The sequence below is a fragment of the Cupressus sempervirens genome, chromosome 2 (assembly GCF_028749045.1).
Source record: "Cupressus sempervirens isolate cs-2001-9-10 chromosome 2, ASM2874904v1, whole genome shotgun sequence".
In the NCBI taxonomy this organism is placed as follows: domain Eukaryota; kingdom Viridiplantae; phylum Streptophyta; class Pinopsida; order Cupressales; family Cupressaceae; genus Cupressus; species Cupressus sempervirens.
Genome location: NC_143119.1, coordinates 761132792 through 761157786, shown reverse-complemented (window position 1 = coordinate 761157786; position 24995 = coordinate 761132792). Strand labels below are relative to the sequence as shown.

Here is a 24995-nt window from a genome sequence, read left to right as displayed (position 1 = left end):
CTTAGAGTTATACTCTTTCTGTGTTATTAACACTCTCCTTTTCCAATTGAAACAATTGAGAACCTCATGTATCGAATTGAGAGAAACAGAGTGTTGGAATGGAAAAATGCACGACTTGAATAAGCATTGCCTCCTTACAGTAGAGGAATGTTGTGATGTTTGGCTTTTAGCACTTGTAGAGAGTATGCAAGACATAAATCGTATACTTTGTGGAGCTCCAACTTGGCTCGCGACACAATGTGCAGGCATTACTCATAGGATATACGTCGTTGTAGCTAGAGATTACATGCAGAGATATAGACTATGCAGTAAATTGGTTATATGCAAATTGTGATTGTGAGACAAAGATCCTTCGGGGTGAGAAATGTAGAGCTAAGCGACTATATGGAGGAACGTGATTGCAGAGCAAAGAGCTGACTTGAGAAAAATGTGAAAACAAATTGTCTAAGAGTAAATAAGACCATCGTGTATATGATGCACTCCCTTGCATGCTTAGTTACAAGAAAGAGCAAGAAGGAAGGTGGCACAAGAGTTATAAAGAAAACAAGGAGCCATCGACTTAAATGGCTATCATATAATATTAAATTTGGTCATCGTGGTGACATAAGGCCCGATGAAACAATTTGCAAAGTGGCCGCTCATAAATAATATTAATCCATAGCCAAGGTGGGAAAACTTAATGTTTTAATACAAGGACATCATCATACCTACCTATACTCATATGTATATGTACACATACATATATACATGCGTAAATCCTAAACATATGTATTTTATGTATACATTCAATTCAAGTAGGCGTATGCATCATAATTGATTTACGCACATATACATATATTTGTATGTACATGTATAAGTACATATAGGTATCATGGTGTCGTATTAAGACATGTTTTACACAATAGAAGGCTCTCAAATTATAAAGGTAACAAATGTGTTAAGCTTAGGTAATTTTCTTTTGTTGTTTAATGATATATATCAATTAGTTAGCTCATGGTCTTCTAAGGTATAATCTTGCTTGCCTAGCCGTCTATCCTTAGTCAAGGTAGTTAAAATTTCATACTTGTTGGCTCGTCGGTGGATTTGGTGCCCCGTGCCAAACTTCCTCTTGGCAATGATTTCCCCCTTCGTTGTGCTCTTGCAAGAAAAGATTTACCATAGTAATAACATATTTCCATAAATCCAAGATTACAAATAATCGTCTTCAAATAATATTATGATTAACTAACATGTCATCTTCACATGAAACTATAACGAATAACTATATTTCCATTTCACATGAATATAACTTTTAACAAAGTTTACCAGTCATTTAACTTCACTTGAAATCCCAACGGCTATAAGTTTGTTTTCAAATTAGGCAAAATTTGGGTTGTAACATAGTGAGTGGGCCCTTTCTTGTGCTTAAAAGTAACAAATCAACCAGTTTGGAGTAGTCATCAACCAAACTGCAACTCTATGCATACGATGACACGTGAGAACAAATATATTTGTGTTTTGAATTCAAGATGAGGTAAAGTGTTTAGTGTTTTTTTGTAATCCAAGTCAATGTCAAAAATCTATACAACTAGAATAATAAAAAAGAGGCCCAATTGTTCTTGGTAATGTTTGAGTCCATGGAGTTTGAGGTTGGTTCAGCTAGTTTTTTTGAACTCTGTGATGGACCCATAGCTAAAGGTTGCCTTGGGGACAGCTTTCTAACTGAACAACATTGGCTCAAATATTGCATGTGAATCTGACCTAGATCTAGGAGGCTAAGCAAAGAATTAGTAACATAAATTTTGTGAAGATTGCATTGTTTAGAGGTAAATGATGTGGGTGTTGGAGCTAGATCCATGTTTACAAGATTAGGTGCTAGTGCATGAATTGGTCTTCCAAAAACACGTGGAGAAAAAGGTGATTGGTATTGTCAACCCCAAGTACAGGCAATAGTGAAGGTTCTCAAATGTTTTGGTTAGACTAGAGAAAATTATATTGCATCAAGCAACAACTTACAACTTTGAGATGACTGAAGCAATCTTGCAATCCAGTCTTTTTCATAATCTGAAAGAAATACAAAACGAAAGAGAGTGTTGAGCATCTAACACATTGCTTAAGATAGACCTTTCATCTTGAAGGCCTTTATTACATATATCAATATGTGTGTAATACTTGTAGATCTACAGCAAACACTAGGTGACAATACTAAAATGTAATTTCCCCTGCTAGATTGATCCTGGAACTTGCTCTAAAATCACACATTTAGTTGCCCTAACAACATAGTTTACCATTTTAATCTTTATCAACCACAACAGTGTTATTTACTTAGCTTCAACAATCAAGGAAGGGGTCTCAAATGAAACTCAAAATGTTGAATCAAAACCATTACAGTATTATCTAGATACATGATATTATGTTTGATTGTGAAAATCTAAGATCTTTAAAGCTCATAATTATAATGATGTGGGCACCATGATCTCTTATTCAAAACGTTGGCTATCTGCTTGCAGTGGAACAAAATCTTGGATATGGAGACTATGCTCTCTTATTCGAAACCTTGGCTGTCTGCTTGCACTAGAATGAAATTTCACTGATGATTTTTTGTGTCCTCAAATGTACTTGAACTTGCTCTTGCACCCATCCTTGCAATCCATTGTTTGTGCTTGGGTTTCAACTTTCAAGTGCAATACTCATTTACCAGATTAGAAATCATCCCATGATGAGAAGTTGTACAATCATGTTACTCCTGATCTCATAAAGAAAATCTGTATAATTGTTTTCCTATTGTTTTCTGTTTCAGGGAATTATTATTGAAAACTATATTCTTGTTTAGTCTAACTTAATCTTGAAATGGATCTGTATAATTATTAATCATCCATTTCATTTCTCTTATGTATAGCATTACAAAACATATATTTGCTTTGCATGTCCAAAAAGGCTATGGTGGTTGGCTTAAGAAGCTCTGGCATTTAGTTTTCATATATGGTTTGATACGCTACAATAATTATTATGAGATATAGTGTCATATATAGGTTATTTGCATTCAGATCAGTTTATGTTGTGAAATCTAGGTTGCTTGCAGTCTTGCGGATTAATTATTTTATATTTTGATTGTCTATTATGTGCATTTCTTAATCTGGAATTCAATAACATATTTTTTTCCATTAATAATACTAAATAAAAACTCTCACTCCAATGTTTTTGGCTATTATTCTTTTAGCATGAAACACAATCTTTACAAATTTAAACTTTATCAACCACAACAATATTATTTACTAGATTTCAAAAATCAAATTAGGGGTCCCAGATGAATCTCAAATGTTGAATCAAAAACATTAGTGTTATCTAGATACATGATATTATGCTTGATTGTGAAAGCGAAAATCTTTAAAGCTCATAATTATAATGATATGATACCATGCTCGCTTATTCAATAACATATTTTTCCCATTAATAGTACTGAATAAGAACTCACACACCAATGATTTTGGCTTATATTCTTATAGCAGGAAACAAATTCTTTACTAATTTAGCTCAGTCTACCACAAAAGTATTATTTACTGAATTTCAACAATCAAGGGGTCTCAACCAAATTCAAAAACATATTTTTTCCATTAATAATACTAAATAAGAACTCAAACACCACAGTTTTTGGCTTATATTCTCTTAGCACGAAACCCAATCTTTACCAATTTAAACTTCATCAAACACAGTAATATTAGTTCTGAATTTCTAACATTTTTCTTCGGTTAATAATACTAAATAAGAACTCACACACCATCTTTTAGCAGGAAACATGAGCTTTTGTAGTTAGTAATAAGCTTTCTATGCATTGTCTTTCTGCATTATCATATCAGAGATTTTGTGCTCTATTATATATGAAAGAGGAGCAATGGTGTCTCTCATTAGTCCTTTTAACTAAATCTAGTTTTGATAGGAAAATGTATAGAAATTGCTCACAATTGAGTTTATATTTGTAGATATGAGAGACTGCAGAGGAGATCTTATTTGTTTGGGATCAGAGGGTGTTCTTCGCATCAGCTTTGGTTGTTTTGTATCCTTCAAACTGAAAATTCCAATGCTATGGAGATGCATTGGATCTCGTTTTTGGAAAGGCATTTATATTTCTCTAGAGAAAAAATGATAAACAATAGTTGAGTATTATAATTATTTTCATTGGAGTTCTTACCTGATTTGAAATACAAGGATTGTCTTCATATCATTGATCCTATCCCTTGACAGTTTTGCAAAGGTATTTTACTTCATTATGTATATGACTACTGTTGGAGTCACTACAATTCATGACCCAAGAGATGCATGGCATACTGGATTTTGGCCAATAAAAAGTCTAATATGGATTTCTTGTCTTGTTGTACCGTTTTTCATACCTACATCAGTAACAAAGTTCTATGGTATGTAAGTTAATATTCTTTGTCATTTTAGAACCAATGTTAGATAGCTTATGTCAGAAGGTCTTTTGGATTTTCAAATTTGATTATAATAGCTCATGCGTTCAAATTTAATTTAAGGATCTTTATTTAATCTTTGTAAAATGCAGGTGAAATTTCCAGGTTTGGTGGTGGGTGAGTTAATCATATCCCAGATTTTTTTCAAGTACTAGAGATGCTAACCTTAATGTGATATTTTTTATGGTTATGCTTTTCATTTTTACCTTATCTACAATTGAATATTTATGGGTTATAGATGTTTTAGTAAGCTATGTTTATTCTTAATTGTGTGATTTAAAAAGTTTGAAAAGTCAAACCAATTCATTGCTATCAACATTTCACATCAAGACATTTGACTTTTCTATTGACGCAATTTCTTTCTTGTAAAATGCAACCTTTTATATTATCATGAAATTTTGTTAACTAGAAAATTAGAGATCATTGTTTTATTTTAATGTTCGTTATTTTTAAGCATGAAAAGTCATTGAAGTAGTGTAAGTTAATACTTAAGGAACAAAATACTCCAAGTCCATATTATACTACAATCCACAAATTGTTTCCATGAAAAAGATCAATGTATATTAGGCATGCATATGTATAAACATTGAAGAATTGCATCATATATTTCACATCAAAATTAGAAAATTTTCATAAGTTGATTTTGTTTTTTATAGATAATGGGCCGAAGTCTTGATTAATTATTATTATTTATTGAGATTGATTATTATTATGTGTTAAGCTCAAGTAGACTTGAACCCAAGACCTCCCAGACAAGAGGTTCACAAGTTATCGTTGTGTTATGAACTCTTAGGAATGAAAATATAATCTTATAAAAGCAAGAAATAAATTATGTTGATTTGTCCCCAATGAATGTTTAATCAATATATTTAGAGAACCATGCTAGTTTAGTCTTAACTATCAAATCTGTGCCATGTTTGAAAGCCTTTAGTTTGCTTAGATTGAATAGGGATGTCTTGAAAAATTTCATTTCACATAAATATCTACCATAAATAATTTCACCTCTTTGAATGATTAGCAAAGAGAATAAAAATAGTATCTAATCATTAAGAAGTCCTCCAAGATGATTTATTCCAAGAAAGTGAATGAATAAATAGAAACCAACCAATATTTGACTTTAGATGTTTCTAGAAACTCCATATTGCCCATCATTTTTGGAATATATGATTGAGTAAAATTGAATCCAATTATGCACTTGATGGCAAAAAGTAGAGATGTGTGAAACCACTAGTTTTACTAGGAGTGCAAATGTTGCCCTTCCAAAATATTGTAAAATAATAAGAGCCCCTTTGATCTTAAGACCCCTCTAAAACAATTTGTAAAACGTTGCAAGCAATGCTTAGGGCATTAGGTTGTTGAAGTGTACTTTTGTAAGCTTGAGTTTGAGGGTAGTATTACTAGAGATAATGCTTATGTGCATATATTGACAAGTGCGAAGTATATGAGAAGTTCACACAAAAAATTTGTGCGCGCTTGGGATCTGCCCCCTTCCCCCCCCCCGCCAATTTTTTCATTTTTATTGAGCATCCTTGAAATGGGGATGCACTAGGGACTTGGGGATGACGTTTTGACATCCTTAGTGGTGCTATCATTATTTACTTTCATCGCTAGGAATTTGGGATGTCCCGATATCCTCAAAATGCTAAGGGGGATGCTTGTGTGTCCTTTGAGTGTCGTGGGGATGCCCATGTGTCCCCATTGTGGCAGCATTGAAGGGATGCCCATTCCTTCAAAAGGCCTCCAATCTTAATTTGTCCTCACATTTCATTTATATTGATTGCTACAATAAGAAGAAGAGTGGAGAACTGAGACAACCTCAATGTTCAAGTATTTAATATTTTAGTGTTTAGTATTTGGCATTTTACTCCTTAATGGTCATCTGCATCTTTTCATAATTAGCATTTTAAGTACCATATGTGTAGTATATAGTATATACAATCCCCCCTCCCTCGTAGCAATATTGATCGACTGCATATTTATATTGTTTATATCAGAAATAACATCAATGTGTTATCACTTTTAAGCGATAGGGAATATATATCGATAGCATAGTTCACATCGATATACTAGATATTACTATTAGTCATATCATACTGCATATATATATTGTGATTGAATGTGAAATAGTAGTTGATATTGTGAACAACCTCTGTTACTTAGTCCAATTGCAAAAACATTCTAGAGTAAGTTTGAGGCGTTGAAGTAATTTTCCCAATATTCCAAGATACCTAAAAAGGGGACATTACAATATGCTTGGGCCTCCTGGTTTGACTGCCTCTATAGCCATTCATTTGCCATCCAAACTTTCTAGTTCTTTTGATGTTGAGAGGAATTGATTTGCTGTTTACTTATAGCTTCATTCACTCCATTAAGAGTAACATGCTTACCTTTAAAAAAGAGCAAAGAAGCATGTGGCTATAAATAGTGCTTTGAGTCTCATTGATTGGAACATGCGTAAAAGGAGAGTCCAACATCTTGATGAGATGCAGAGCAAGAGGAGCTGCACATGAACAAGGCTTATCGGTATTCTTTTAGAAGCTTAAGCATATGGAGTACATGTTGGAAATGTAGATGGAGTAACTGAGAGGGGGGGTAAATCAGTTACCACAAAAACAAATCCATAGATCCTTTAGATGTCAAACAAGTTACTTACTGCTGTCACTCAGTAAACATTCACAAAAATGCTGTAACTCTGTAGATTAACTTGTTATTGATCTTTAAGCATTCACAATTATTAACACGTATGCAAAAGTAAATAACATGAACACAAGAGACACCAGATTTAACGTGGAAACCCAATATGGGAAAAACCACCAAGTAACTAGCTACCAATTTTCACTCTTCTGAAGTGAGCCCTGTTAGGAGCCAACCTTGTTAAAGGTTTACAAAACACACTATTAGTTGTGACCCTGTTAGAGGATTTATTCACCTTGCTAGGAGTGGCCTTGTTAGAGGTCTTTAGAACAATTCAATGGAACTGTCCACCTTGTTAGAGGATTTACAAAATGGTTGTTAAACCAACTCTGTTAAGAGATTTAGGAATTACTGTTACAATGGTTAGAAAGTAATAATGAAATGAGCTAAATAAGATGCAACTGAATTTGCTGATTATAGATCTCTATTTTGCACCATTAGATCCTCCTTGATCAAATATAGCTTTGCTGCTCCTTAATGATCTTTGATCATCCTTCAAAATTCACTCTCGCAATAATCAGTCCACCTCCACATTCATATCACATCAAATTCATCACACTTAAAATTCGCAACTTGACCTCTTATATATACCTTTCAGATTACCAAGTCGGCTCAATTACAAATTACAATCACCTATAATCATTACCATAGTCAGCTGGAAATAATACTTAAAACAATTAAGCATTAAATCATAAATTAACAAATTCCTTTACTGGTCGACCCTGCTCGGTAAACATTGCTTCAGAAACAATTTCCTGAGTGAACCATCTCAACTCGGTTAACATTGCAAATTCTACGAAATCCTTTGGCTACCGAGTGAACTCGATAAGAATTGAATTTCCTTCCCTGACCATGAGAGCTTGGTAATAACTGTTTTCTGCCACATTTTCCTTTGATGACCGAGTGAGCTCGGTAGACACTGAATTTCCTTTGCTAACCTTGAAAGCTCGGTAACAACTGTCTGCACAAGGTAAAGTCTGAGAACGCTCGGTAGACACTGTAAATCTTCTTGCAAACCAATTGAGCTCGGTAAGAGCTAATAGATGATTTGTATGACATTTGTGTAACATCAAAGACAACACACAATTGGATAATTGTATCCAACAATCTCCCTCTTTGGCATTGATGGCAACACAACATGTCATAGCATAATGAAATTTGAGAACAAGACTTTCTCTAGTAGAAAGTTTTCTCCCTCTAGAATTTTACACCTCAAACTTCAGTTATCTGCAGGAAAACTCTCCCTCTTTCATAGTAATCTCTCCCTCTTGAATAAACTCACTTTCTTGCAAATTTCAGAAAGGTATGACAATAAACTCTCCCTCTTTGACAACACATGCTAAAGACAACACATCTCAAATGAATTTCAATGTACCTTAAGTATTGATTCATATGCAATGTCTTCATTACTTTGTTGCATCAACTGATAGATCTTCAACTCTTTTCCTGTTGATGCATCACTAAAACTATATTTTAGTGAGCTTCAGATAGGGGAATGACCCCTAACTTACCTCTTAGATACAATAATGCATCTTTAGGTAGTGGCTTAGTGAATATGTCAACAATTTGTTCTTTTGTATGGACATATTCCAATCTGATCTCCTTATCTTGCTCCAATTCTTTGACAAAGTGATATTTTATAGCAATATGCTTGGTTTTGGAATGCATCACTGGATTCTTTCAAATGTTAATTGCACTTGTATTATCACAAAATATGACAACTGGTTCTTTAATCTCTACCTTCTTGCCTTCCAATAATTGTTCAAACCAAACAATGTTTGAACAATTTACTGATGCTGCAATATATTCTGCCTCTGTTGTGGACTGGGATGTACAATTTTGCTTTTTACTTGTTCAAGAAACCAACCTCTTTCCAAAAAAGAAAGCTCTTCCACTTGTACTCTTTCTGTCATCAACATTTCCTGCCCAATTTGCATCAGTAAACACTTTTAAATCCAGATTTCCTTTAAGTTTATACCATAATCCATAATCTTAAGTGCTTTTCAAATATCTCATGATCCTTTTGATTGCCATCATGTGATTTTCTCTTGGTTTTGCTGAAAATCTTGCTACAATACCAACTGCAAGGGCAATATCAGGTCTTCTATGCACTACATACTGCAACTTTCTAATCATAGATCTATACAATCTCTGATCCACTTCCTTTGATTCATCATCCTTGGTAAGTTTCAATCCAGTACACATAAGAGTCCCAATTGGTTTGCAGTCTTCCATACCAAACTTTTTCAGTATCTGCTTGATGTATTTTTTTTGAGTGATGTAGATACCATTCTTATTCTGCTGAATTTGAAGACCAACAAAATATTTGATCTCTCCAAACATTGACATCTCAAATTCTTTGTTTATTTGTTCTAAGAATTCTTTACAAAAATCATCATTTCCTATGAACAAAGTATCATCCACAATTTTTTTTGCCAAAACAATCTTATTATCTAGTCCTTCCTTGATATACAAGCTATTGTTATTATTAGTTCTTTGAAAACCAATCTGAATAAGATAGTTATGCAATCTCTCATACCATGCTCTAGGGGCTTGCTTCAGACCATATAATGCTTTATGTAATTTGTAGACCGTGTCCTTGTTTGGATCAATAAAACCTTCAGGCTGTTCAATGTAAACCTTTTCATCCAGTATACCATTGAGAAATGCTAACTTGACATCCATCTGATAAACTTTGAATTCTTTGTATGTAGCATATGCAAGTAAGGTCTTGACACCTTCCAATCACATTTTTGTTTTTAGGCCTGGGTACAAGAGTCCATGTTTTGTTTTTCTCTATCTGCTTTATCTCTTCATTCATAGCCTCAATCCAACTTTCATTTTCTAATACATCTTTGACACTTTTAGGTTCAAAATCAGCAAGTAAACAAGTACCTTTCAACTTACTTCTTGTCATAGTTCCTTCATATTTATCTCCAATGATCTGATTTGGTGCATGATGCCTCTTGACATACTTAGCTAATATAGGTTCCTTGCCTTTTGAACGCTTTGCATTTCATCCTTTTGCACTTTAGATTTTGACTGTTCTGTCTGTTGCTCGGGTCCTTCAGACTCGGTAGGCATTGGATCGGTAGCATTAGAATGTGACTTGGGTTCTTGTAGCTCGGTTTAAACTTCCTGCAACTTGGTAGTTATGCTAGGCTCGGTAGGTACTGTCCTTTTGTTGACAAATGTATTTGGTAATGTGTCAATAAAAACAAATCCTCTGTAATCTTCAGGTTCTTTCCTGCTTTCTTCTTCAGTTCTTTTGGCAAACTCATCAACTTTCACATGTGCACTTTCTATGACTTTGTGAGTAGACAAATTCAAATATCTATATGCTTTATTCTTGCAAGAATATCCCAAAAATATTCCTTCATCACTCTTCACATCAAACTTACCTTTTCTAGATTCTTTCAAAATGTAACATTTGCTTCCAAATACTTTTAGGTAACTTACATTGGGTTTGTAGCCATACCATAACTCATAGGAGGTTTTGAATGAGTCTTTCGGTTGTCCTCGGTTCAAGTTATGAATTGCAATGCTGATAGCTTCTTTCTAGTATTTGATAGCAATGCTCTTTTCAATTATTAAGGTTCTTGCACAGTCCATGATGGATCTGTTCCTTCTTTCAGCTATTCCATTTTGCTCAGGAGTTCCAGGTGCTGAAACCTGCCTTTTGATTCCTCTTTCAATACAAAAGTTATTGAACTCATGTGAAATGAATTCACCACCTCTGTTTGACCTCAAGCATTTTAGTCTTTTGCCTGTTTCCTTCTCTACTTTGGCCAAATACCATTTGAACTTCTCAAATGCTTTTAATTTCTCTCTTAGGTACATGACAGTCATCATTCTTGAGTAATCATCAATTAAAAGAATGAAGAATTTTTCACTAGTATAGCTTTCAATTCCAATAGGTCCACACAAATTAGTATGCACAATTTCTAAAACTTCTTCAGACTGATAGTTCTTACTTTTAAAACTAGTCTTTCCCATTTTGCCAATTTGACAATTCTTGCATAGACCAACCTCAGGTTTTTTTACGTTAGGAATCCCTCTTACTTTCCTGAATTTACTTATTTTCACCAAGTTATCAAAGTTCACATGACACAACCTCCTATGCCATAACCAACTTTCTTCAACTTGAGCAATAAAGCATGAACATTCACCAAGTTCACGATAAAACAAGTTACCTTTTGTTTGAGTGCTTGATCCAATCAACTTTCCTTTGCCATCCAGTAGTCTTGCTTTTCCATGCATGAATTCCACTTTGAATCCATTATTGAGCAGCTGTGCCACACTCAACAGATTGTGTTTAAGTCCTTCTACCCAATATGCATTATCACATACAAGTTCTTTGGTTAGTGAGATTCTTCCTTTTCCTTTTATGCAACAAGGTTCATTATTACCATACCTCACACTGCCACCATCATAGTTTTCAAAATGTTCAAACTTAGTTTTATCACCAGTCATGTGATGAAAACAACCACTATCTATAATCCATTTATCATTTTTGCTCATATGAGAAATAAGTGCCATTTCCTCATCATTATCAGACTCATCTTTTACAACAATGTAAACAATTTCATCTTTTTCTTCATCATCAGAATCATTAGAATCCTTAGCCATGAAACATGTTTTCTTACCTTTGTCCTTGAATGATTTGAAGTCTTTCTTGCCATTGCACTTGTGAGCTTTCTTCTCATCCTTGTTTTGCTTATTTGGGCACCTAGCAACAATATGTCCAATTTCTTCACAAGAAAAATAGATTAGAGGAACCTTTCCTTTGTATTTCCCTTTGCCTCTTGAATATTTCCTTGCTAGCAGAGCTTCAACCACCTCAAGATCACTGTCTAAACTTTGTTCTGATTCTTCTTCACTATTTGACTGAGAATCCTTTATCTTCTTGTCTTTCTCCTTGAATGAAAGCTTGGCTTCAAATACTGATTCAATGTTCTTGGTAGCTGGAACATAATTATCATAGTTATCTAGCTCGAATGCAGTCAATCTTCTAACTATGGCCTCTAAATTTATCTTATGATTTACTTCACATCTTCTTTCTTAAATTGCAGAAACTCTGATTGCATAAATGGGAAGTAGTGTTCTAAGAACTTATAACTGTTTCCTCTTTTATATCTCCTCTAGAAGCTTTGATTGCACTAACACTTGCTTTGACTCTTTCAACATATTTTGCAATGTTTTCATCTTCTCTCATCCTCATTTGATCAAGTTGACTTCTCAAACTTTCTGCGTTGACTCTTCTCACATTATCATCACCTCCATAGATATCTTTCAGCTTGTACCACATTTCAAAAATAGTTTTGCAATCCTTGATATCATCAAATTCTTCATAACTTAGGGCTGATGCAATATCTATCATCATGTTGTTGTGAGTCTTCTTTTCAGCAATATCATTAACAGATAATGTGCCAGTAGGTTCTACATATTTTGCATCAAGGTACTTCAGCCCTGTATCACCAATAGAAGCTAGAGGAAGTCTCATCAGTCCCTGCCATGCTGAGAAGTTGTCCTTGTTAAGTCTTGGAATTTTCCTCTTGTAAGACATCCGGATCTTTAGCTTAGATCTTTGAAATCTTTTCCTGCAAGCACCAAAAGCTCTGATACCAATTGTTGGAAATGTAGATGGAGTAATTGAGAGGGGGGGTGAATTAGTTATCACAAAAACAAATCCACAGATCCCTTAGATGTCAAACAAGTTACTTATTGCTGTCACTTGGTAAACATTCACAAAAATGCTGTAACTCGGTAGATTAACTTGTTACTGATCTTTAAGCATTCACAATTATTAACATGCATGCAAAAGTAAATAACATGAACACAAAAGACACTAGATTTAACGTGGAAACCCAATATGGGAAAAACCACTAAGTAACTAGTTACCAATTTTCACTTTTCTGAAGTGAGCACTGTTAGGAGCCAACCCTGTTAAAGGTTTACAAAACACACTGTTAGGTGTGACTCTGTTAGAGGATTTATTCACTCTGCTAGGACTGGCTTTGTTAGAGGTTTTTAGAACAATTCAATGGAACTGTCCACCTTGTTAGAAGATTTACAAAATGGCTGTTAAACCAACTCTGTTAAGAGATTTAAGAATTATTGTTACAATGGTTAGAAAGTAACAATGAAATGACCTAAATAAGATGCAACTGAATTTGTTGATTATAGATCTCTATTCTGCACCATTAGATCCTCCTTGATCAAATATAGCTTTGCTGCTCCTTAATGATCTCTGATCATCCATCAAAATTCACTCTCGCAATAATCAGTCCACCTCCACAGTCATATCACATCAAATTCATCACACTTAAAATTCGCAACTTGACCTCTCATATATACCTTTTAGATTACCAAGTCGGCTCAATTACAAATTACAATCACCTATAATCATTACCATAGTCGGCTGGAAATAATACTTAAAACAATTAAGCATTAAATCATAAATTAACAAATTCCTTTACTGGTCGACCCTGCTCGGTAAACACTGCTTCAGAAACAATTTCTTGAGTGAACCATCTCAACTCGGTTAACATTGCAAATTTTGCGAAATCCTTTGGCTACCAAGTGAACTCGGTAAGAACTGAATTTCCTTCGCTGACCATGAGAGCTCGGTAATAACTGTTTTTTGCCACATTTTCCTTTGATGACCGAGTGAGCTCGGTAGACACTGAATTTCCTTTGCTAACCTTGAAAGCTCGGTAACAATTGTCTGCACAAGGTAAAGTCTGAGAACGCTCGGTAGACACTGTAAATCTTCTTGCAAACCAACTGAGCTCGGTAAGAGCTAACAGATGACTTGTATGACATTTGTGTAACATCAAAGATAACACACAATTGGATAATTGTATCCAACAGTACAATACTTAAGGTGATGAGGAGTTTAGAAATATTTAAGGGCATAACTTCAAGCTATTTTGTCATTTTGAACATTTGTGAAGGATAGATTATGTAACATTTTCTCTAGAAATGATTCAATCCACGACATGTAGTTGGCTAATTCTTTCAAAATTGTGCAAATCTCCATCAAGCTTCTACGGCTCCACTTTTATATAAACATTACCATATCCAGAGTCGTGATGCACACAACGTGATCACACGTGCTACCATTGACAAATGATCATTTGAATCTGAATGAACTCCCATGGATGTGAAAAATAATCATCTGAAGTACATAATTAGTCATGATAGTTTGCCCTATGCTTATGATATGAATTAGGGTTGAAATGCTCACTTTCTGTGTATTCATCACGCTCATCTAAAACTTATCCATTCCAAGTAATTTTTTACTCAACATTGATCATGCACACATCATAGCCGGAGAATGAAAAAGATCTTGTACTCCACTAATGCATCGTGAGGGAGAATTGTATCAATGGCCTCCCCAAAAGTGTCCACATCCAAAGCTAAGTTAGAAATGCCACAATTTATGTGCACTCCTTCATAGGCTGGTTCAAAAGATGTATTCTCTACCATGTGAACCTTTAGAGGAAATAATTCCTCAAATCCTCAACAAATGACCAAAGGCACAACCAAATCTGAATCACTTATGTCTCATTCTACATCTATAGGTGTAACACTAGTTACTCCACCGCGTGTGCTCTAAATCATCCTAGCTTCATCTATGATTTGAGCATTCAATGGGCTCTCTAAAAGAGGGAACTCATGATCCACATGATGTAGACTAGATATCCTAACAGAATTCTTAGCATCATACCTTTGTTCCTACAAATCAACATATTCATCTTAATTCCACATATCAATAGGCTTGTCTCTTGTATCCTCCTCCTCCATGTCTTCTTCCCTGTGAATAAATAGTGATCGAAGATAGTCTTCTCTTTGTTGCTACTTGAATGACTTGAATTCACAAGATATTCCTCATTCCTAGACCCGAAACCCATTGAATCAGCTTTTGCTTCAAATTTTTACATTGTATTTTTAAAGTATTCATGGCCTTCATCATGTTTGAAAATCGCCATCATGCCCTTAGTTGAAGCGGCTCTTAACCCTTTGCTAGACATGTCTTTCAAAACTACCTGCTTCCTAGTAGCGTTGAATTGAAACTTTGGGAGTATTTATCTGGACTCCATCCATTTAATGCCCAAAATAATATCAATGTCATGTAATGCCACCACATAATAATCATTGGTAATAGTATAGCTATCTAGGGTGCTACTTAATCGGGGAACAAAGTGTATACAAGGAAGTTGATGAACACTAGCTACCTTAACATCAAGCCCTTCATGTTATACTTTCGGCAACCATCTCTTGGCAACCAAGTGAGTGTTGGCTAAATTTTTTGTATGTCACCGACTACGACTTACAAAATTGTGACTTTAGGCAACATTTCATGAGATTTCTCTCTCCTCTCAACAATAGGGGAGGCTCCCTTCTTACCGTAGGTGTTTTCAATAGGAACTTAACTGAATTACAAAAAGGATGGTTCTCTTGATCAATTCCTCTTATTTCAGGAATGATTTGCATACAACTCTAACTTTCCAACTTAACAAAATTATTGCTAGGATAATACTAGTGACCCTAGAATTGATGTAAGAACAACACCAGGGGCAACAATTTACTTTCTATATTTTGTGAAACAAAAACAAAAACCCAAAGTCTCCTGCACTTGTCTCGAATGAAGATTGAAGCAGAATAAACAGTAAGGCACAAAGTCTCTTATTGGATACTCTCAAATTTAATAAAACATTTACAACTGAACCCCAAAGTCTTCAGCTCTAAGTAATTGCAGCCACTACTATCGGTTACAATTTGTCCTCCTGCAACACAGAGTCTTCAAAAGTTCAAATTGACTCTGAATGTAATAGGCAGCTCAAAGAATCAAATTCAAATCCTTCTTGATCAAAGCTCCAAAACTCGCAATCAAAATCCAGAAAATGTTTTCACATAACATCTTGAAATCAACACAATTTGAAAGCAAGTTGCCTCTTTTATTGATAGCAATTTGATTTACGTCCAAGCACAAAGTCTTAAGAGTGCACAATACAAATTGAGAGAATTTTCTTGCCTTGCCAAAACATGATCATTTACAATGAGCTCTCTCCTTTATATAGAAAATTAGGAGAGAGAGGTGGAAGAAAAAGTGGAACAACCTCAACCACCTTGACTTATCCCCAACTAACTACATTGACTTTATTCAAAGTTGCATGCCTATTGTGATTGCAACTTGACTACATGAGCTGATTGTACATATGCATGCTATCCTATACTTATAACATAGATGCTCTTTACATGTAACTTTCTTAGTGTTGTTCTACTTAAAGCATATGAAAATCTGATTTGAAGTATTCATGTGGTATCGACTGGCTCTCCGAACTTCCGCAAGGACTTGCATGCAACTGCAACATCTAGTTCACCGATGTGTTGCGAGATCATTGTAACCTTCCCGAGTATGCTTGTTTCTCTAGATATCTCTTTGTAAGAAATCTCCATTTGATTTTGCAGATTCTTCAATGAATACTTCCAGCTTGCAAATGTATCCAATACACCGATGTTGAAGTCATCCACTTCAAGCCATAAGTGGATGGCCTTTGTGTACTCTGTGAAAACATCTTCTTGATTCTTGAGTCCGTTATCTTCAGTGATGATTTCTCATGATAGCCCTCTGAATGCCTCTTTGATCGTGCTTTCTTGCTTATTTATCTTGGCTAATGCTACCTTTGCATCTTTTACAAGTCCTTGTAGAACTTTTCTCTTTGTTGGTCATCACATGTGTTTAATCATGGTACATTTCAATAGACGTGATGACTTTGTACTTACACAAGACATCCAAATCAATCTCCATCACGTTGCTCTAGGGACCACGATTCCTGTCTAGCAATTCAAGTTGATGATTGAGTGACTTGAGAATGTCATTCAATCCAACAATAGTCATTTTTCCTTTTGCTGGTGTAACTTCTCTTGACATTGCCAAATGGTGTGCTTGCACAACTGTTCATGATAGTTCCATATTGTATGAACATTGTCATGTGAGGGGTCCATGGCAAGATTTTGATGTAAAAACACGGATTTTAGGCTTCGTATGGATAGAGAGAATGGATGAAATCATTGAGGATAGCGAATGAACTAATGGGTCAAGCTCAGAATGGCTCAAAATGGCTAAAATAGCCAAAAACGTTTTTTTTTGGAGTGGGTTGCATATGCAAACAACAAACTTTAAAATATGCAAGTGAGGAGTGAAGAAATGGAAACATAACATACTTTAATAGGTGTAAGTCATACTATGTATCCGGCAAGCATGTGGAAAATTCTTCTTCATCCATAGGACAGCCATATGGAGGTTCGTGGAATGCGTATTGGTGGGACTTGCACTTGCATTCTCATGAGGGAAAAAGAGGGACTTGCTTCCATATTAGAAGGAGAGTTTATCCCCAATTGCACATGCAAGTAAATGGGACCTTGCATATGCAACTTGAAGAAGAAGACGAAAGAAAAAAAAGTGACAATATATATACAAAAAATGCAAATCTGAAAATAAAAATGATGAGACTTGCATACACAACACAACAAATATATACAACAAAAACCTTATGAAAAATAACAAGGAATCATACCCTTTTATCAAGAGGCTAGAGAAGAAGTCGTTTTAAACATTTGTGAAAAATTTGAAAATGCAATCAAAGAGATTTCTTGGATTTAGAAAGATTGCAAAATGAAGTGTTAAGTACACTTAGAATTTTGACTCGATCCATGCAAGAGATGAGTCAAAATATGTAGCTTGCCTAGTGTACGAAGTTAGAGCAAAAAATTGCATCATTTTAGCAACTGTTTAGACCAAGCAATGTGCAACATGCAAAGAATTTGGAAAATGACGTCCAAAGCATATCAAGTGATTTAGAAGTCTTGAATGCAAGCTAGGAAGGATAGGAAATGCTTTCAAACTTACCTTGATCCAATCACTTGCTGTTTTAATGGTACAAATTGCTCAAAACTAGGGCATTTTTTAGCAAAAATGTGCCCTAGATGGCTTGAGAAATGAGGAAAACACTCAACAGAGTCCCTTTTTGAGTAGCCCAATGTGTTCTTTGGGTGATTTTAGGCAAAAACGACCCATAGATCATCAAAAACAACCAAGAAATGCTCAAGATATGAGCATTTAAAGGCTGGAAAACCCGTTTTTGGAGAAAAATGCCCAGAAAAGTGAAGTTTTAAGAGCCAAAAATATGTATTTTTGGGCTAACAATCGCTACTTTTTGGGTGTTTGATAAAAAAGTCCCATGTTATGAAGTAAAAACACACTTTGTGGTTTCATTTGCATGTGAAAAATGTGCCCAAAAACCCTCCAAATGCTAGCTGCAAATTAAAAAGCGGACTCTCCTGTGCAAATGCATATATTATAATGCATGCAATGTGCTCCAAAATTGCTACCTTGTGTTTTTCATTAAAGACACAGTGCAAAATGCACTTTTAGAGACCATATACATGTTTTTGAAAGACATGCAATTGGGCAAAAAATCACACTTTGCCTTGGTGGGGTTTTAAAACACGAAAGCACATTTTAAAATGCATGTAGGTGGGCCAAAAAATGCCACTTTGGCTTAGGCTAAGTGAAATGGTTTTTAAATATTACAGACACATGCAATTGAGTCCAAAATCACCACCTAGTGGATTTTTAAGTTAAAAAGTCCATTATGTAGCAATTTCAAAAGATGTGTATGTAATGGGTTAGAAAAACCCCATTTAAATGCATTAATATAATTAAAATAGACTTATTTATGCAACAATATATGTAAATGGGTTAGATTTTCCCTCTTCAATTAAATAAATTAGTTTAAAATATGTAAATACATATTTAAAACCCACATAACACATTAAAATGTGTTATTGCATATAAAAAGTCCATTTTATTTAATGTTGGGACTTATAATTTATTGGGAGTGGAATTTTTATGAAGTATTTCGCATGTGGATGTATGCAATATGTAATAATAAAAAGCTCACTTTTATGCATTTAAGTTGTCTCATGTATTTATATTTAATATTTAGCTATAGTTTTAAATAAAATTACTAGTCTAGAAATAGGCTATTTTCATAAAACATAAAAAACTATGGTCAAATCAACTCATAATGAGTTGAAATTTTAAAATGGACCACAAAATCCACTTTAAATATTATTTATAATTTTATATCGTGCAATTGCCAAAAGAAAGTCCACTTTTATGAGGTTTTTGACTTGAAAAACCCCACTTTTTTTTTTGTTATAACTTGAGCTAGAGAACTCCGATTTGGACCTAAGTAGCTCGAATCGAGCGAAATTCCAAGGGCTATTCACCTAAGGCAAAAACAAAAGAAAAAACTATTTACAAAACAAAGAAAAGCAAACGAAAGACATGAAAGTTTACCAAGGATTGAGTGTTTGCAATGCGAGAAGAAAAACTTGTACCAACAAGCAATTGGGGATAATCTTGATAGAAAACCTTCAAAACAACACATAGACAAAACTACACAAAGAACAATTCAAAGATAATGAAATGTTTTCATGATGCCTCATCAATGCGTTAAAACAAAGAGGATGTACCTATGAATCCATGAGAAAATTCAATAGGGTTGCCTCAATTTTGGGATGTCAAAATTGAGGACAACACCAATGAAATTGTGAGTACCCTTGTATTGAACATGACAATGACTCATCATTGTAATACTTCTCACAAAAATATTATATCGTGATGTACTGATTAGGGTAGCACTAGTTCCCACCCTTCTCAACAAGTGTTGACTTCTCCACAAAAGGTGGCTCCACATTTGACTTATCATTATCGCCCTCATCCTTCACATTGTTTGATATGACCTCAATGTAGTGAATCTTCCCCTTACTGAGGCATTAATGTTCTAGTTCCATGTCTCCTAACAACTAAAGCATAAGCTTATCCTTCACAGTTCTTGTCTAGTAGTTTCATCTAATTGGTTTTCCTAGGGGCATTCCTTTTGTAAGGATTTCTTTGCATTGTCCTTTAGCAAAATGTGTGCCTTAGATGGTGATTGGCCCAAAGTAGTAGAGGCCATGTCAAAAGCTTTCTTGATTGTCTTGTGGAGTGAGCTTCTACGAATAGCCTTTACCCAACCTTTTAATGGGTCCATCAATCTATCCATGAATAGAGCAACTAGTCTTCTCTTCGACATGTTTGTCACCATCATTGAGAGCCTCAAATTCTACAATGTAGCTATCAACCATTCCCCTTGCTTTAGTTGTGCTAACTCCTTGAAGTGGAGTTTGGGATCCTTCCTATCAATCCTCTCAATAAGTCTCTCCACGAAATCAACATTTGAAGTCATTTGATCATGTCCCAGGTTGAGCATTCCCTAATGGCACCATTCAGGAGCAACAACATCAAATTGCAAGGTTGTAAATTTTTTTGATTCATCTTCTAGCATGGTGTTAAGTTGGAAGTATATGTTTGCCATCTACACCCAAGCATATGCTAGAGTCTTGAATCATTAATGAAGGGTAGACTAAGCTTGTTAATCCTTCTTCTCAAATCATTATTGTAATTTCTATTACCCTTGTTGGGCAAGTGCCTCATCTTGAGATCTTTGTAGTCCTTAAGGGACATATCTACTTGTAACCTCGCATCTAACCCATCCTTTCTGTATTGTTCCTACAACTTGTTCAGTATGGGCATATGACTCTCTTGATGCTCAACTCTAAGTGGGAAGGTAGGTACCATGGGCCTCAAATTGGTTGCAATGGTTGCAAGTCCTTCCATTGACTGAGTTGTTTGCATGCCCCTTGTTACCTCCATTATTGCCACCTTGACTATGGTTGTTCTTATGCACTGCCATTTGAGTCAACAATTTCAATAATCAAGTGAATCATTGATTGGTCGCAAGTTACTCGGTTCTGAAAAGTGTCTTAAGCGCTCATTCATGTCTTCTCTATCATCCATGTTTAATGCCTTTTGTTTACTGTCTCATGTCGTCATATCATAGCTACTTGCCTCCTAATTGGAGTGAATCCTAATGAACCCCCAAAGTTGCCTCTTTTCTTCCAAAAGTTGGATTATATGCTATTGTTTCCTTAAATACCGATTGTAATAGTCTGTCTCTCTCTCTCTCACTCTCTCACAAACACACGCGCGCGCGCGCAATCTCAGGCTGGCAGGAAAACTAGCTTTGATACCACTGAAATATACGTGATCAACTAACAACGAATTGCAAGAAAAGCTAACAATGGTTGGAATCCTTGCTGCTGTTGCATTTTTTTGTCCTCAGCACTTGCATTAGCAACAGGATTGATATTATCTCTCCTTCCCATAGCAAGAATTGGCTCTCCTCAACAACATGGGTGGGTAGGATAAAGTCCAGTCGCAGGTGGCAGACTAGTTAGGCATCTGGGGGGAGGTGACGGACTGGATATTTGCTGCGGGTTCGGATCTATTTCCTGTACTCATTAGTATTACGAGTCTGTCCATCTTTTACTCATCCTGCACTATTTATTTACATATCAGATAATAGTGTAGAGGCTGTAACCACATTCTCAGATCATATATTAAGGATCATTGATTTGCAGTCATGAACATAAGGTGTTATCATTATATTCTGAATCAGAATTCTACACGATAAAGTTTACACAATACTGAAATTTATCTCAACTCAAAATCTGAATGCACAACAATTGTGCTGTAGACTGAAAACATATCTTCAAAATAGTTATTTACATCAGTTATAAAATAGTTTGCACTTGTTCTACAAACAATATGTTTGTGTTGGGAGTGACTAAGGATAATCTTCAAATGTGTGGATTGTAAGAAGTTCTACACAATTCTATGGTGGCTTGAGCTAATCAATTCAAACACTAACTTCCCCAAGATACTCTGATCTTCACTATTCAAATGTTAGATGGATGTTGAGTTGATGATTTATGTAGTCGATAGGAACACTTGAGTTATTACTATTGCAATGCTCTTGGGTGGCCCAAGCCAAATGGATTGCTTCCTAGTGATAGCAATTGTAGTTCAAGGCAACCACGATAAGGGAAGGAAATCAAAGATACAAGTGATTGCAGCGGGTTCAATCATAATCATAAACAAGCTATGCTTGACTATCGTGTACAACAATGTATGGCTTGCAAACTTGCCTCCTCTACCAATGTCACTCATTCATCTCTATGGAGTTTTTATTATGATCTACGAAGGAGATTTCGCTGCCTAGTTGTTTCATCTTCCAACGATTACAAGGTTATATTCTATAATACAGCCATTTTGGTCAAATTTAGCATTGATCATGCTATTTCAATTTTTTCACCCTGACTGTCAAATCATGATTGCTCCCGATGAAATGATTGCTTTCAGTGTAAGGCTGTCCTATGTAATTTATTTCTTGCCACCTTTGAAATTCTGATAGGGTATGGAAATCAATAGGTGATCGAAATTGAATCAATTAAAATTTGTCGATACAAAATTAATATCAAGCAAACAAGTACAACAACTGAAAGCATAATAATCATCAATTTCAGCTCGTGTTCAGTGCATTCATTTGTAAATGACTTTAAGTAATACTTGAAATAAATTTTGCACATAATTCAAAGAATACCAATTTGATCAAGTTTAGTAGAGATCATTCTATTGCAATGTTTTTTAAACCCAGCTATCAAGTTGTGGTTGCTCCCAATGAAATGATAGCCTTTAGTCTGAGGCTGTGTCTCACAAGCTCTGACTACGATGTAATTCCATCTGCACAGGCTCCTCGCTAGCATGGCATCCCTTCAAGTCAACCGATATTTATTATATATCTTTTCTGTGATCTAATGAATTCACCAATGCAATTATATGAATTCAGCATTTTTATAATATTTAATATCAATTAAACAATGATTTATTCTCCAGTAAATATAATACCTCTAGATACCAAATATTAATGTATAAACCTTCCCCGTCTCCATTGTTTGGTTTCTATATGCCTCTTTGAGTTTTATTCTGCAGGACTTGCTTCCCTACATGCTTCGTTCATATTGCTTACATTTGATAGCTTTGTGCTAGATGGATCAATATGATGTGAATGTCTTTTGTGGAGGGATGACTGGTTTTTTCTCCCATTCTGTCAAGTTTGCTTATAGATCACATCAAAATTATAATTATATGCAATAACATTGTTATTTCATCATTAGTTCATTATTTGCTATATTGAAGTTTATAATATATATAGAGAATGGTTGTGTCTGTTCCAACATCATTTTTTTTTGTTTTTACAATTTAACAAGACAGTTGATATTGCTGTTCCTTTGTTTGGTTTGTATATCCTTCTTTGAGTTTGTTTTGTAGGATGAGTTTGCCCTTTTACTTAGAAATTAGTTTAGTAAAATTTAGCACAACGGATATTACAAATATTCAGTTTTAATTGTTGTCTAACCACAGTTGTCCATGTTGTAGAATTTTCTTGTTCGTTCAGCTTCTAGCTATTTTGAATTTTGTTTACTGGTGGAATGAGAATTGGGCGTCAGAAAGAATTACACGTAGGTGGTATGTAATTTGAGACATCCTACAGAACACATCACATACTATTTTGCCCTTTTATTTCTTACTTTTTAATAGAGTGGTAAAACTAATATGACTGGATGGTTAATATTCTATTTTTTGTCTATGCAGGCAGGTGTATGTGTTAATTGTCTCTGTTGTAAGCTCAGCTGCTTCTATAGTAGGCCTTATCTTGATGTACATCTATTTTGCACCTCGGGTGTCCTGTGGGGTCAATATCTTTCTTATCACATGGACACTAATACTTGTTCTGTTAATGATTGGCATCTCTCTACATCCAAAAGTGAGTATTATTGTTGTCTCTGCTTATACAAAGATTAAATGAGTAGAAATTGCATAAACAGGATTTGAACAGAAGCTTTTACTGTCTTCGCAGCGCTTAAATAATTTGAGCTTCAGTTGTGGTAGTTTTTTGGTTAATTCAATGAGATGCAACATTTATCTAAGCAGACTAAAAAATTTGAAATTGTTGTCATTATTCTTTTACGAGTGTAGCCTTTACCTTAATGTTTGGACTAAATACATCTATCTGGTATTTTAAAATCTTTATGCTTTTATGAGTGTAGCCTATGTCTTTTATTATTTTATTAATGGATCAAACACATCTCTGTAGATTTTTAAGGTCTTCTATGCATTACATAAAACTAATATCTATGCATAGAAGGAGTGCATTAAGCTGCGAACGATTCCGTCTTGATAGAAAGTATATTATATTTATCTATTATTGTATTCCTATTAAGCTGTTCTAACAGATAAAACAACATTTATAATAGTAGCATCACGCTAAAAAATACAGTGGTGTGAAAGAGTTACTGTATGCAGTTAGATGTAATGTTCTGAAGAATTTCATATTGTCAATATAAACAAGACAGAACAAGCATTTTAATTAAATAATCAGCTGTGATATCCAGAGTAGAGATTAAAAAACTCTATGTCATCTAGTACAACTGACATACCATCTTCTCCTTTTCCTTATTTCTAGTATAGTGATGTACATTAGTGTCACTTGAATAGGTTTTGTAACCAAATATTCTTGTAACTGACCAAGACGCTACTTTATTATCACCTTTTCAGTGGGATAAAAAATAAAAATGATCATTATCTATGAAAGAAGGCATTTTCAATAGAGATCTCTTGATGCAGAAGCATCTTGGGTTCTCGGCAATCATGCGTCACCCAATTTGTTTTTTTTCAGTTATGTTCTTGTTTCCTGTTTGCAGTGTTTCAGGTAGCGAACCTTCAATTTGGATCTTCTGTTGTGATCTTGACAGTAATTATAAGGACATCATGTTCTATTTGTCTCTTGAATCACATCACATTTGGTTTCATCTTCATTGAGTAATGTTTCACTCTAA

At 34.7% G+C, this 24995-nt stretch overlaps 1 protein-coding gene across 5 annotated transcripts in view; it reads left to right on the top strand.

Annotated features, from left to right (window-relative positions):
* The window catches only part of LOC149575664 (uncharacterized), a 68877-nt gene that overhangs the window by 15803 nt on the left and 28079 nt on the right, over positions 1-24995 (top strand). For 4 of the 5 annotated variants that reach the window (XM_089815426.1, XM_089815428.1, XM_089815427.1 and 1 more), the window contains 5 exons: positions 3960-4033; positions 4232-4391; positions 4538-4562; positions 23536-23625; positions 23752-23923. In XM_089815426.1, the coding sequence (XP_089671552.1) occupies positions 3960-4033; positions 4232-4391; positions 4538-4562; positions 23536-23625; positions 23752-23923 (521 nt within the window). Of the gene's footprint in view, positions 1-3959; positions 4034-4231; positions 4396-4537; positions 4563-23520; positions 23626-23751; positions 23924-24995 lie in introns of all 5 variants that reach the window. The other variant, XM_089815425.1, reaches the window with a different exon arrangement.